This window comes from Haliotis asinina, chromosome 2 (assembly GCF_037392515.1).
Source record: "Haliotis asinina isolate JCU_RB_2024 chromosome 2, JCU_Hal_asi_v2, whole genome shotgun sequence".
In the NCBI taxonomy this organism is placed as follows: domain Eukaryota; kingdom Metazoa; phylum Mollusca; class Gastropoda; order Lepetellida; family Haliotidae; genus Haliotis; species Haliotis asinina.
In genome coordinates this window covers 44,532,148-44,547,993 of record NC_090281.1, presented here as the reverse complement: position 1 = coordinate 44,547,993, position 15,846 = coordinate 44,532,148, and the positions used below count along the sequence as shown (strand labels likewise).

General features: G+C 39.3%; 2 protein-coding genes across 2 annotated transcripts in view; both read right to left on the bottom strand.

The window, feature by feature from the left end:
• Positions 1-612: 612 nt before the first annotated feature.
• Positions 613-6,254, bottom strand: LOC137273776 (uncharacterized). The gene is made up of 2 exons (XM_067806622.1): positions 6,182-6,254; positions 613-5,233 (listed from the first exon to the last, which is right to left on the bottom strand). The coding sequence occupies exon 2, from the start codon at positions 5,200-5,202 to the stop codon at positions 2,773-2,775; it is 2,430 nt and encodes an 809-aa protein (XP_067662723.1). The 5' UTR covers positions 5,203-5,233; positions 6,182-6,254; the 3' UTR covers positions 613-2,772.
• Positions 6,255-10,598: 4,344 nt separating this feature from the next.
• LOC137273774 (golgin subfamily A member 2-like) overlaps positions 10,599-15,846 on the bottom strand; it is a 45,074-nt gene continuing 39,826 nt past the window's right edge. Inside the window, exon 25 of the mRNA XM_067806619.1 lies at positions 10,599-15,586. Coding sequence (XP_067662720.1) covers positions 15,222-15,586 — 365 coding nt within the window. The 3' untranslated portion in view covers positions 10,599-15,221. The remainder of the gene's footprint in view (positions 15,587-15,846) is intronic.

Sequence of the window (15,846 nt, the reverse complement as noted above, 5' to 3'; positions counted from 1 at the left end):
CGTCTGCACATCTTAAGACCGAGTGAAAATGCTCAGCGTTTAATTGTTTGGCCTCTGTGAACATGAATAATTGTTGGTCATATTTTTGGTCGAATATGCCATGCTTCTTACAAATTTCATAGTTGCGTCACTGGATGTGTTCCGACCATTTTAACAGGCTATCGTGCTATTTCTCTGGTTCGGATCCAAAAATTAATTCACAACATTACAAATGAAATATGCTTTGAGTCTGAGATCATAGCCTGAGATCTTCCCTTTTCACCTCTGTTCTGCTTACACAATCAATCAAACCAGTGAACCTGAATACCAGGACCCTTTAGTCAGGCATATGGCGGCGATTTTTAAATAATCGAGTCTGGACCAGGCAATCCAAACGGCATGAACATCGATTTACACCAAATGCCAGATTGACAGAATGTTTCACCTGGCCCCCTAATTGCGATGTTCTCTTAGCGTTAAAATAGTCGTAAGTACCATAAATTAACATTATCTCACGTCTATCTTAGCACGAAGACAGCTAGGCCCTTATGCTTTCATGGATGTGCGAGAGAAGCCTGCTTTTCAGGACGTTCAACGCAGCTGTCGACGGGCTTGAGAAAAAAAACGAACTCGACTGTCTTGACTCTTGTTTATTGGAAGCATTTTAACCAGATACAGCTCATTCGCAGCGTGTATTTATGCAGGGATAATCTACAACAGGGATAGGTCACTCGCTTGCTTTCTTTACCATTTGTACTAATTAACGTGTGCCTCGTCATGCTCCAACGCACACAGTGACTTGGCTCGTTCCCAGCACTACTTCACGCTGTCCTTTGTTTTAAAAAATGTACTTTGAGACAGTTTTTTGCTTACATTTATAATTAATTCAGATATCTCATTGCATGTGTGGAATGGAATGGACATTAACAAAATGTTAACTGACACTGTCATACAACCCTCAAAAACAGAATGTGTGAAACTGTCACAAAGTGTCCTAAACACCTTTCCAGTTTTGTCAAATAATAAGATCAACAAGAAAGAAAGAAGTTATGGAACTATAACCCTCAGGCATCACAGGCATCAATGACGGATCAGATCGGCGATATGACACTTATTTTAACACTTTTTTAAGTCATAAAACTATTAGTATTACTTGCAAATACCTTTCAACTACAGGTATGTTTCCCTTCTACAAATTAAACGTATGTGTGAAAGAACGTTTTTATCGGCACATTTTAGTCTATCTTCGCGGTGAATCGAGAACAGAAGCCAGTGAGCTATAACATGCCGACTTGAAACTTTACTACAAACCTACTGTCCTAATACGGACACTAATACCAATTATTTGACTTAAACAAAGGTGACAAAATAGTTAACTTATCTTCTACATGTAGGAATTCAGTTGTTATAACACTCAGCGAATTTTATCAGCTGCTGAAAATAAACCGGGCTCAATCTTAAATACTATGCTTCCGCCATATTGGCTACACTGGTTACGTAACGACCCGAGACATACAATCAGCGGCTTTTCGGGGAGTTTCTTCTCCCTCTCTATATAGTCTCCCTGATTCATGCAACAACACTGTCTCCGTGGTTAGAGATAATGTAACTTGCTGCCATACCCCTTGGTGGAAATAAAACTAAATACGCTGAAAAATACGAAACCCTTGAAACGTCAGGATATCCCCAGTGGAGTAAAATGTAAGAAAGGTGATTAGTATTACATAAATATACTGTTAAAAAACTTGCAGCTATTTATATTTACGTTACCCGAAGACCTTCTTGCTCCGAGGCCCTTCACATTATTTTCCAGGGTAATCCTCTAAAATTCCACCAGGTTTACAATGTACGTCAGCATCTTACATGCAAGTTCAGACAACTGGTAGACACTGTACAGTAAATCATGACAGGACTCCACTAATTTTTCAGTGTGTGTGTGTGTGTGTGTCTGTGTGTCTGTGTCTGTGTGTGTCTTTTGATACATTTCAAAGGCAATTTCAATCTATTTTTGGACAGTTTATTTTAATTGCATATTTATGAAAAAAAACCCACATCATTTGTGATTCCCAAACGCTATTCAAAATATTCATCGGGAAATATATAGTGAATTATTGGTAGTAATTACATTATATCCCAGAACATTTTTTAAAAAAACCCAACAAAACAAAAAAACAAACCCAACACATCATTATATCATCATCATGGTTTCAGGCAGGTTAAAGTCTAATAAGAGCATATTTTTTCGAGTGCTTCAGTAATTCTTATTACTGTTGGGCCCTTATTCTCAAATGTTCGCCATGAGAATTCTTGACTTTGATCGTAGCTGTTAGCTAGTCTGATGTTCATGAAATCCTTCCAAAGTGTAATAACAGGGGTTAGACATCATGTATTCACTAAAACTGACATCAAGTATTCACTCTAACAGACATCACATATTAACACAAACAGACATCTTCTATTAACTCAAATAGACATAATGTAGTATTAGCTCAGACATGTATTTACCAGAATCAGGGATAATCTACAATCTGTATATAGTCTCCCTGCCAGAATAGAACAGACATCATGTTTTCACATGTATACACATGAGGCATCATGAATCCACACAACCAGGCATAAGTCCCTGAGAAGAGACATCTTGAATCCACACAACCAGACATAAGTCCCTGAGAAGAGACATCTTGAATCCACACAACCAGGCATAAGTCCCTGAGAAGAGACATCTTGAATCCACACAACCAGGCATAAGTCCCTGAGAAGAGACATCTTGAATCCACGCAACCAGACATATATTTACACTTCAAGAGCAGTATAGACAAATAGATGTGGATGATCTCCTGAAACAATCAGCCTGTTCAATGACATTGCTAAACACCGAGGTGACACCAGATTATCACTCAACGTTGAATGGACATATAGCTGTTCACCCCTAGTGCCAAATACATGGATCTGATTCTGTCTTGAATTGGCCACATACAAGTTGTTCTTCATGTCCATGCAGGTTCCCTCTGGGAACCAATCTGGGATACCTGGAGGTTTGAAGACTTGAACTATGTTACCATATTTCTGGATCTGTGACACAGCTCCTGGACAACTGAACAGGATATGTTCATCATTGGTCAGAGACATGGCTGTTATTGGTCCAGGAACAGGAGAACGTCTCATGGACATCAGTTGACCATAAATACTGTACACACGCACCAGGTTCTCAGGAAGATTCCCGACCATAAATGAGGTATCTGTGTATTTACACAGAATAAGTCCGGGACAGGCTGATTTGTCAAGATCCAGCAGTACTGTCTTCTGGGTTCGTAGAGATTTATCTGCTATGTAGATACAAGAGCCACAAATATAAACAACCACATGCCCAAGATGGGCAAGGGCATGAGCAGGGATGTAGTCCTTCAGTACATTCTTGGTCATGTTTGCTGAATGTCCTTTCTTGTCAATCAAACGAATCTTCTTGTTACCGTTGTCTGCAATGGTTGTATTACCCGAGGCAACTGCCAAACCTTTGATCTCTGGATCTCTCGTATCATTCACTACCCTCAAATGATAAAGATTTGTGTTTTGAAGTTGAAGATATCTGGCATTGCTTTGACCTGGGCTTCTTCTAGTGTTTTGGGGAACAGCAGATTGTACATACTGTCCACCATGAGGTGACCCCTTCACTGCTTGGACTGGATTAGTCATAAGGACACCGTATCCTTCTGAGGTCAGCTCTTTGCTGCTAACAGTGGTTTGACATCCTAAAAGACTGTTCAGCAACTGCTTTCCTTCCTTACTCACTATCACCTGAGATTTGGTCAGTTGGATTTCATTCTCCGATTCCTGAAATGACGTATGATCATGTGTTGAGTAACCTGATGTGCCTTCAGCATCATTACTAAGCACTGTGTCAGTAGTCAAGATTCCATTACTACAGACATCCATCTGATCCTTTGTATGCTTGTTGCCTTTGATTTTACCATGTGGCCTGTTGGTCTGAGTGGAAGTGTCTTCAGCAGTGCTTGACCTGACCAACTGTTTACCACCAGGATGAACTGAAGTTATCTGACTTCCATTTGCATCATCTGACATAACAACACTTTCCTTGCTCTCTTCTTGCATCAGATGTGGACTGACAAATGACTGTTTTATACCAATAACAGAAGTGTTTGGAAAATCGCACTTCACATTGAACTTGGGTATCTTCCATTTGTTTTCAAACATTAGTACTGAATCCTGTAATTGTTGGCTTTCTTTGAAACACTTCTCAAGATCATTGCAAAGAAGTAGCAAGTGGAGGTCCTCCTTGGCTTCAAGCACTGAGTATGTAAGCGACAACACTTTGGGGCATAGTTTTGTGATTAGGTCCAATTTGTGGTCCATTGTACTAACAAGAAGGAGCTGATTCTCGCACAAACGTGTGACCTTTTCAATCGCCTCTTGCTCCTGTTTGTGAATCAAAGCTACCACTGCCTGTGTCTTCTCTTGAAGTATTTTCAGGGTGGCTCCTCGGGATGCAATAATACTGTCATGCCGACTGTTGCTCACTTCAAGCACTGATGTTATCTCAGTGAGGTATGTTTGAAGTTTTACCGATTGTTCTTGCAGCTGTTGCCCACATTGTCTGGCAGCTTCTTGTAACGGAAGGATCTCATGACCTGTGTGTTCTAACAGAAGACACAATTCACACATCAGTTTGCCACAAGTGTGGCAGAAGTGAGCATATGTGGCTCCCTTGTGTGTCGTGTTACTACAGGGCAGGACTACCTGTGCCTCAGCTACCACAAACTTCCCACTTCTCACATCTTCAATAGGTACCACCCTATGATCATGTGTGATCCTTGATGCACAGTGTCCTTTCTGGCAGACATCACACAGAACATCGCCACAGTCAAGACACTCATGGGTCGCTTCACTGTGCAGGTTTCGTAAAGAACAAATACTACAGGAACTTGTTTGCCTCTTCAATATTTTTTTTCTATAACACTGAAATGCTTCACGCATACATGTATTCAGTTGTGAGCGAAGATCATCATTTACTTCTGATGAGGTGTCTTGTGTTTTACAAACTGGACATGATGTGACTGATTTCTCTTCCTTTGTCCCATCACCAACTTTGAGACAGGTTTTGCAGATACTATGGTAACACGATAATATCACAAGCTCCTGCAGTTCGTCACAGTTGCTGCAACACAGATTTTTCAAAACTGATTTCTTTGATGCCATTGTTTCCATCCTTATTGCTTGTGTTGAGGTACAGTGAATTCTGAAATATGTAAAAATCAGTGTAGTGTTAATAACACGTACACCAGTACAGTATCTGTATGGGATGAATACATGGTGGGGAAAAAGTAGTTCTAAAGCACTGAAACAAACTGCAATCTTTTATTGCTCCAGACAAAAAGTTGAAATGTGCAAACTGGTCCTTAAAGTTGAATTATGCACTTAATCTTGGAGAACCCATACTTTGATCATGTTTGTGGATGTTTGCATGACTAATTACATATAACCGAGATATTATTAATGCACTATGGTAAAAAAATGCAATAAAGAAATATATGCTGATCCAGAGATATGAAAGATATTGACAGAGTTTTAAAATATCTGTTGCTAAATACAGCCAATAAAAGATGTAAGAGTTATGTTTACGATGATGTGTATACATGTACGAGTGTAATGTAGATGGTTTAAAACGACAGGTGCCGTTTTCTTTGGGTACCCTTTTCGTCTTCACCCGTCACAATTCAGAGCAAACGTTGTCCTGAGAATGTATGATGTTAGATTAATTCACCCATAGACGATAGAGGTGCCACTATAGAAACTATGTGGTCTCAAATGAAAGTTTTAAAATGTTTCAAATACACACCATAATCCCTTTTCCTAGTTTCACGAGCAAAACCATATTTATTTATTTCTGAAATAAGCCTTAAGAATGAAAACTTGATGGGACATACTGGATATAAATACTACTTCAAATACACGCATGACATTGTCGCGAGTCTACATCATGTCCAACTAGTACAATCTGCGGATAACTATAAAATAACGTCCTATTTTCGTTTTGGCAACTTCCTGGAATGCTAATTCAAGTCAATCTAACATTATCAGTGTAAGAAATTAATAATCTTTGAAAGTTATTCATATTTTTGCTTTTATCTGGCGTTTTCTGACAATGATTGTTGTAAAAGGTAAACTTCACGAAACGTTTACATACCTGTGTTAAATAAGCGAAATGGGAGCCGGCTTCCCCTGTTAAACGTTCGCGACGTAACGGGTACCTGTGGTCCATTCGGAAAACGGCCATCGTAGAAAATGGCCCGAAGGGTTTTGACAAAAACGGCAAACGGGTCCAACCTGAAACTTCCACAAATAACTGAATCAGACAGCTTTCCGTCCAACCAGCAGTTTGGATTCCAGACAGGCACGTCATCTATACACATCGTCTGTAGTACAGGAAACTGCACACCGCTATTCAGAGCGCTCGGACTCCGTACATGTAGTCTTTCTGGATAGTTCTAAGGCTTTTGACACTGTATACCAGCCCGGTCTCCTGCTGAAGCTCCATCGGATGAACATACCTCATCACTCATGGTCAGTACTAGATCACATCTACCAGAACATGAAGTGTTGTGTCCTATCAAACAACGAAAAATCTAACTGGTTCCAGCTACAAGACATGGTATCTATTTGCGAATCATACAGTAGACAGTGGCGATTTACATTTACTCCATAAAAACCAGAGTTCTAACCTTTGGACCAATCAGCTCCTCTAACCTGGACAAAGTTATGGTAAGAAAAATCCCAGTTACCAGAGAAATAAAACACGTTGGAATAACTCTTTCAGCATAATACAACTCCTGGAATAGAACCATCGATGCCTGCTCGAAGATGAGATCAACAACTATGTCACTGCTAAAAACAGGGCTACACGTCAGAGGATTAAACCCTTTAGTCAGTTCTAAAATGATTAAATCTGTCTGTGTCCCAAGATCCCTTTTTGGGTGTGAACTGTGGAACAACCTAAGCAAAGTACAAATGTTGGCGTTGGAACGTCACAGATTGCAGCTAGCCCTCAAGATAGCACAAGGCCTACCTCGTTCAACAAGAACAGATATGTGCAACGCACTGTTCGGTTGGACATCACTGGAGTCTGAAACAGACAAGCGAAAGCTGCTGTTCCTTGGAAACCTGTGTAAAGGCAAAACAGACTTCCTCCCCAAGTGCATCTTATCAACAAGACTGGCTCTGTCTAAGTACAAGTATTCAAAAAACCCTTTTGGTTTTGTCCCGGACATCAAACGATTGGAATACAATCCTCACAAGTTTCATTAACACCTTCAGTAGCCATGGAACATTCCCTAATAGGCTGACCTGGAAGAGGATTGTGAAAGATTCTATTAAAGGGAGACAGCTCGACACATGGAATAAACGAATAGAAACCAACCCAGACCTGAGACACCTCCAACTGATTCATCCAGTTATCTTCCCTTACAAAGCGCAGGTAACGGCGAAGAGAGTTCCAGGTATGAAGGAAGCTGCAGTCTTTGTGATCCAGATGTGCGCCATGTGGAGGCCGGGAAACCTCCAGGGTGTGTGCAGGCTGTGCAGGAACAGTTACACAGACTTACTGGTACACATTGTGTGCATGTGTCCTGGAACAGAAAAACAGAGAGACAGCCTCGGGTGCAACATAGTGGACAGATGTCCCGTGGAGGTCAGTGCAGCTCTGCATCAGAAGCCTGATGTGGAATTAGTATGCTGTTTACCGTCCTGCCATTCTCCTGTGCCAAATCCGGACATTGAACACACATTCTCTCAGGTAGTAACGAAAGGCTTCTGGGTGAATAAAGGGTATATCGATGCTTTGGTGAGACAGTCTCAAATTTCAATAGGTTTATCTTCTAACTTTAGCATGAAATTGTAGACTACACAAAATCATTGACATTATACATTGAAAGCATCAACAGTCAGTTCATCAATATAGCCAAACATGTCTTTAATGGCAATACATATAGTTCATCAATATGATCTAACGTATCTTTAATAGCAACACATACAGTTCAATATAGTCAAGCGTGCCTTTAATGCTAATACATATAGTTCATAATTTACTAAAGTTCATTCTTTCATAAATTACGCAAGTCCAACAAAACAAACATCCCATACTGATTAGTCACGATACTTACAATGAAAACATTTGAGTCGTATGTTCAAGTTGCATTTAAAATAATAACAACAACAAACAAGATACTATTTACACTACTTTGCTACGTACTTTATTATTGACTTTTTAATTTTTTTTCTGACCCTTTTCACCCTTTTTGGACCCGTGAGAGTGCCGGGGTAGAATAGGCCTTCAGCAACCCATGCTTGGCGACTTACGGGATCGGGTGGTCAGACTCGCTGACTTGGATGACACGTCATCGGTTCCCAATTGCGCAGATCGATGCTTATGTTGTTAGTCACTTGATTGTCTGGTCCAGACTCGATTATTTACAGACCGCCGCCATATAGCTGGAATATTGCTGAGTGCGGCGTAAAACTAAACTCTCTCACTCACTCAGTCTTTTTGACTTTTGATTTCTGACCATTTGACTTCTGTCCTCAGACCATTTGACTACAACCCATTTAGAATTAGTCTCCAGCCACTCAAGCTTTTTAGTAAGGGGCTAAATAACCGGATCGCTGACTCAGGTCCGCAGACTTGCTTGACACGTCATCACAGATCAGTAGTCATGCTGTAGGTCACTGGATTGTCTGGTCCCGATTCGATTATCAGCATATACCACCGTCACACATCTTGAATACTGCTGAGTGTTGTCTCAAGGATCCAAAGGACCAACAGCCTTTCTGAAGTTACTCTTAGGTCTTTGGCCGGAACTGATTAGAATGGAGAATATTCTCTGTTGTCTCATCTGCTTACTAGCAATACCAGACAATGTATATCACAAGGAAGATTAGGTAACTGTGATTTTGAATTCACTGTAAAGAAACCCAAACCCGTGCTGTTCTCTCAGTGGGCAGGGAGAGTATCCCTGTGAAAACACATCCGTGCCTAGCTATCATTCACGTTTTGATGTGCAACCAGGCTGTCGTAATTGGTATTTTTCTTCCAACAGTCGACCCCGCTCGTTTTCGTACACGAAAAATGGTGCAGATAATTCTTTTAATTCTCAAATGGTTAGTATAAGTTAGTCAAACAGGTCCTCGGCATACGCACTGACACCAAAAAAGTCTATCCCGCAAACTATCTTTCCCCGACTCAAGATCTTTCTGGTTGTTTTGTCATCTCCTTCCCCTAATGATAAAATCGAACAATCGTTTTGTGACTGTAAAATCGATCCGTCCCATTTTCTTCTTCTTCAATCTAAACCAATAATTGACTATACAAATAACATGGTGATTTAACGAAGGTTCAAACCCTCATCTGCTCGGTAATCCTCGATCTTCAGTAAGACCGTGATTCGTTAACTTGGATGGTGCTATATGGTCCGGACCGTGACCCTCAGTTCCTCATCGATCTGGTGGTTCGGTGTCAACTTTGACTTAAAACATGGCCACCCTATTTACCTACTTTTTCAACTATATTCTCCTCTGTTATTCATTTTTGACAAACAATGTAAGATACCTGTCGGAGACAGAATTGTCCCTATGCAGATTTTAGGCACAGTTCTTTACCTCTCTGAAATGAATTAATTGCTTCTCGGAAAAAATCACTGTAATCATCACAGATGAACCAGGAGTTAACTTGTACCGATGTATCTAGGTCGAGATGAGGATATCGCCGACAAAATGTGAATCGCAAATGCAGAATGGATCGCAGTTTAAACTCAAAATCAAGGAGATCGTAACTCTTAACCTGACTCAGCATCATCGTAGGCCATGTTTGCTTTGTGGAACAGGAACCGCACTCCCTGAAGATCACTCTGGTGGTTATATTAAATGTCAGCACTCGTTTGATTGTGATTGCCACTTAGCCTGTTACCACCACCTTCCTAAGTAAAAGCTTCGTTGCTCTGGATTATGAGGATAAAGTAAACTCCTTAAAATCGGTGGTATCTGTACATGTATATGAAAGCTTGTCCCCTTTGTGCACTCGTCTTGCCCTTGTAACATGATCTGTCAGTCCATGACAAATGAATTGGGTGCAGAGGGAAAATATTCCAACAATATGATGGACAACACTGTTCACTAAACACAGAGATCTGAAAGGGTGACATCAATAAGCTGCCCTTAACAAACAACAAGCATGCCTCACACTGCCTCCATCCAGTCTTCTTTAGTCTGCCAATCTTCATTTCAAAAAGGCATGTGGTACTTTGGAATTTTATTGTACTCACCACTCACCAAACGGAGTGCATGGTATTAAAGTAGCACACAAGTGGCTATTTCACTCATCCACATCAGATTCAAGAAACACTATTTGGTCAAGCCTTCAAGTGTCAAACTAACAAATCTCTGGAAGTAAAAAGCTTTGTCCCTTCATATTTTTTTCAATATACATGTTTCAGTTATGTCGAACCACTGACAACTTGAGTAATTACTGATAATTATATATGTAGGCCCCTATAATTCTCACAACCAAACTCTTGGGTCTCAAAAGTCTCGAAAACAGACAACAAACAGCAAACTTAAGATGATGTATCTGGAAATATATTTGACATAATATATTACATAACAATATAAATATGCATCCATTATTTCATTCTTTAGTACATATTCCCAACCTTGCATGCATAAATAAATAAAATACATTAGGCTAAATAAAAGAAGTGAAATGTTTCTCAGGCATCGGTGCATCACTTTTATTTTTGCCCATAGCAATTTTTTAAGGTCATTTAAAAATAATGATTATGACTTGCCTGCATCTGATAATCCATTTGTCCACAATAAGTGTGAGAATCTGTAAGAACGAGCATGACTAAATCTACAACTCATTAACATTTGCTAAACTTCTCAAGCTCTATTTCTGAGAGAGAGAGAAAATAAAAAATAAAATAAGAGAATGTGTTCCTCCCTTGTTACATTTTTTTCTATCATAATTTAGAAAAAAACATCCTACTTCTCTTGTCGCCTTTGAAAAAAATGTGCCTGAGAAACATTTAATATTTTTTATGCAGCCTTATAACCAGAGTCAGCAATATGGATCCAGGTTCGGAACTAAAAATGAGCAATGAATTTGTACAAAACACTGACGGAAATGAAACAGTCCACATGGATAGCAGCAAGTTTAAGTCTGAACACTGTTAGGTGGAAATACTTCCTAACAGGCAATACTATATTAGTTGGTCCAAGGACTGATTTTACTGAGTTTGGTTTTATGCTGCTTTTAACAATATTCCAGCAACATCACAGTGGGGAACACCAGAGATGGGCTTCACAGTTGATACCAGGAACAAGCAAAGGTTATAACATGTTTAGTGTCTCTAAGTTCACTAAACATATCTTTTCCACAAATGCAATTTATGAATTCAACAGTGAGTGGTTTAAACAGTATTTCAGCTATATCACAGCATGTCTGATAGAAGTGGGAGGAAGGACCAAGTCAGACAGGATTTAAATGTTTAAAACTTTGGTGAACCCCTAGGTCTGGGTACAAAACTGCTGATGCAGCACCGAAACAGTGACATCTCCACATCAATGTGATCACATTAACATTTCATACAACTGGTAGTGTCATGTTTCAAAATGTCAGCATCACTATATTATCCAAAGGTTTGACAGGCGTGAAATGCAACTTAAGACAAAAGGCAGTTTGAGACAGAAGTAAGTACAAATTTACTGGTTAATTCACAAAGGAAAACATTTCCATAATGAGTACCTCAAACATCAGATAGTAATGCCAGTTGTTTCATGGAAAAATACACTTCCAAGCCAACATTTGGAATAATTCTTTGTATTCACGAGTGCATTCAAATTAGAAAAGAGCCTGAACTGTGATGAATTGACCAAAGTAGTGTGTACATAAGATGAACCTGTGCAAATCTATTGCACAACCCTATGTCTTAATACAGAAAAAAGCCTGTAGGACCTTTTCTATTGAATTCAGTGAAAAGGGTTTTATGTTGCCTTTTAGAATATAATTGTGGGGGAACAAGGAAGTATTGGCTTCACACATTGTATTCATTCTATGTTAACAAAAGAACCCACATCAATATAAATGTGACAAGAAAATGACTAAATGCGTGTTTTATCAACCAGACTTTAACACTGTTTGTACAGTGTTTAACTTAAATGAAGGACTGAAGATTACAGGACCATTTGTGAGAATTAGGGAAGGCTGATGTGCAATAGTGCTGAGGGTTAGGATGTGCCAGATGAGGACAAGCTCGGGAAAAACTGATTAACAAGCCATTACCTAAACCATGCACTGCCTTCAAGCACACAGACTTATGCTTTACCTTCACAAAGAAAATATCACGGAGGAACTATAAACAAAAACCCATGAAAACATCCCTTTCAGCACTACCAGACTAGCAAAACAAAAGAGACCTCCCAAAATGAAACAAACTTCAAGCCATGATCACACATTGGTCTGAGGAAAATTTGGCATATTGAACACAAAATATCGAAAGTGCCAAATTTCATCCACTTGAAGAAACAACCTTTCATTAACATTAGTGTGTTTTTGGCGGGAGTATAAGTGAGTGAGTGGATACTAAAACTGCATTATCCCATTACTGCTGTCTGAACAGACTGTCTTTAAGACAGAGAAGCCTATGATGGGTTGATTGTTTATCATCATCATCAAACAACTGGAACAGTGTTGTTAGCTAAGATGTATATGAACAGCAGCAGTAGTCCATTGCAAAGGGGTTTGATAAGCACTCTAGGTACACCTCATTTATTGAAATTGAGAATCACATTCTCGGGAAGAGATCACTTGGAGGATAGGTAAATGTATGTGCGTGTTAGTGAATCTAGTGATACTTGTGCAAGTAAGCATGTATGGAGCATATATACCAGCTGCCATGTGGTCACAAGTGACAAATAATCTGCTCCAACCAACATTTCTGATAGACCACATGTCTTTAAGTCCAGTAAAACTTCCACTCTTTCCACAGGCTCAGTTTCAGTATTTCACAGAAATTGTCTTGTGCAGCAATCTCAAAAAGAACTGTTTGTGGAAACATATCTACAATTTGGGTTATATTCCAGTTCTAGTGGGCTTTCTTATGCACTCTGACGAACAAAGGAAAATGACTACAAACACAAAATATTCTACAGATCACAGACAGTGGAGTTCCTCTCCAACATTCTCCATTATCAGCTCACAGCCTTTCACTTTCAAGCAGCAGTATTCCATACCAGTAGCACAAGAACAACCTCATGCTACAAATGCACTCACAAACTGAAGGCCTGTCTATGTTGTGGAACTTGGGGCTCCACAAAGAGTTGAGTGTAATGGTATTGCCCTCCAAGTTAAGAAACAAACGATTAGAAAAAGGATCCCTATTGCAGTATTGGTCAGCTGACTTGATCACTGAACAATTAAAGGAAATATGTTGTTTCAGATACCTCTACATATTACAGAGATTGTGCAACTGTAAGTCATGATGGCAGAACACTGATGCTCTGAACCACTGAGATGTTGGGTTAACACTGCTTTGACCATTGTTTCAGTGACATAAGGATGTATCCAAGTAATGGTCAGGAAATAAAGAGGTCCCAGGCTCTTTGGTACACCTGCGTAAAGGCGTTGCAACAAAGCCAGAACTGCATCAATTATAAATTAGAATTACTACCAATGACTGGTAAGCCAAAGGGACTTCCTGAACCAACTTCCTGGCAATGACAGCAGCAATGTCTCCCTCTTGTTCATGCCATCAAATGAAGAATGTACAAATAGCACAGGTTACACTGTAACTAGATAGTAACAAGGATGAACGATGGTATACATACTTGCAACTCTGACCACAATGTCTGTGGAGATACATGGAAAACAGTTTCTGAATATTGCATCCATAACAAGACAAAAAGTTCTACAAAATGAGAAAGTAGGCATTTGATTTCTAGATGTTCCATCCACACTGTGAATCATTGTGTGAAGATAAAATTAGCTTTCAAGGAAAATGATGACCTAATTAAAACTATAATCAAATTAAGTCTTTTCAGGGATTTAGCAGTACTGAACAAACAGTCAAAATATCCATAGAAAGTAAACTGTTTTAAATTCTGAGTGGCTTCTGCACAGGTAATTTCTTGTAAAAATGTCTGTAAAACAACCTAAAACAAAGCCCCAAAACATGCTGACTGTCTCATCACTTGTCATTCATAGTAGGTGTGTTTATTACAATTACCATACATGACCAGGGTGCTTGACCCAGACAATATGGTAGTTCTAACAATGTGGAGTAATCTGAATTATACAAAAACAAAATGTAAGGACAATTTTAGGGAGTATGTGAAATATTTACCCTCTTTAATAATAATAAACACTTGACCAGATATGTTCAACATTTTCCAATGCATTCAATCCTGGAAGGTTTTAAATTACAGTTAAAGCTCCTCATTCACAGCTATCTGAAGACGTAAAATAGACTGACATCTGATACAGAAGTCTGTTGAAATGATTTATATTTGTGGCCTAAAAGTACCCTTCAAAGTAACAACTTCTTGTTTAAAAATTGACATTTCAAGGACAACAACTTCACAGCAATTACATCATAAGCCATGAGCACTCCCAAGCAAACCTATGAAACCCAATATTTTATGACATAACTGACACCATGAGAAAGACGAGAGAACATGGCAGTCAACGGATCTTAATTCCGAATAATGTCACTCAAAACAGTGTCAGAGACAGTCCCATACAACCTGGGCAAAAACTGTGCCTTTACTCACAGTTCATCCATCAAACATCTTCACTGAGCTAAAAGTCTGCATTCTGTTTCAAAGCAGATACTCCAAGGAGAAACATATTTACAACATGTTGTATTGCAGTATATTACACAGAGTTATTCAGACTTAATAACAAGACTTCTAATACTCAGTCCATCCTGAATCCTGAAGATCACCACCACACATGTTCACATGCTGCTCCTCGGACCATTCAGAGATTCCTGTAGTCTGGTCCGACAACAAGACAACGTTGAGATGGTCAGTTTGTTAGTCAAGGCATGGTTATAGAGTCTGCTTCTCACAAATAAAGCAGGTAGTTTAGGGGTGTGGGTTCTCAGTATACCCCAACCCAGTTGTCATGTCTATACAATATCATTCAGTTTATGTACATATCTACATAGATTGTACATTTGTTAAACAATATGGATTGGCCCTTGACAGAACTTGCATGGTAAGAAGTTCCTTTCCGTGAAAGGCGCCTTCTCCACCATATTGGAATGGCCGATTTCTGACAGTAAATGAAGAATTCGGTGTGCAGTTTGGTCCTCTTCAGGAAGAGTTCGATGCATATGTTTGGTGACATGTGCATGATGTTCCTCATGAATATTCATGTCTGTGTTCTCTGCGGATAGTGATTGGTTGGGGGATGGTGTATCAGTTAACATAGGTTGGTTGATTTCTTCAGTGGGTGTGACTGAGTCTGTGTCATGGGTTCCACCCACTATGGGTTCCACTTCACTCTCACTGTCACTCTCTGAACTTGTGTAGTCTGGCCACTCTAACAGAAAGAACAGAAAAATTATGAAATTCAAGACTATTTAACAGCCTGTTACTATAGCCATTTGTAATGCCAGTGAACATCTTTTCATTTCTAATGAGAACGGATAAATCTTGTCAGAACATTAACGCTAAATAAATCTACATAAATTCATACAGAACCATTAATTTAAACTCCAGACAAATAAGATTCTGTCACAAGCTGACACTGCAACACTCAAATACTCCTTTAAGTCACAGCATTTTCATGAGGAATTAATT

Coding starts and splice junctions, on each gene's coding strand:
- LOC137273776 (XM_067806622.1), bottom strand. CDS start 5,202: ATGGAAACAATGGCATCAAAGAAATCAGTTTTGAAAAATCTGTGTTGC.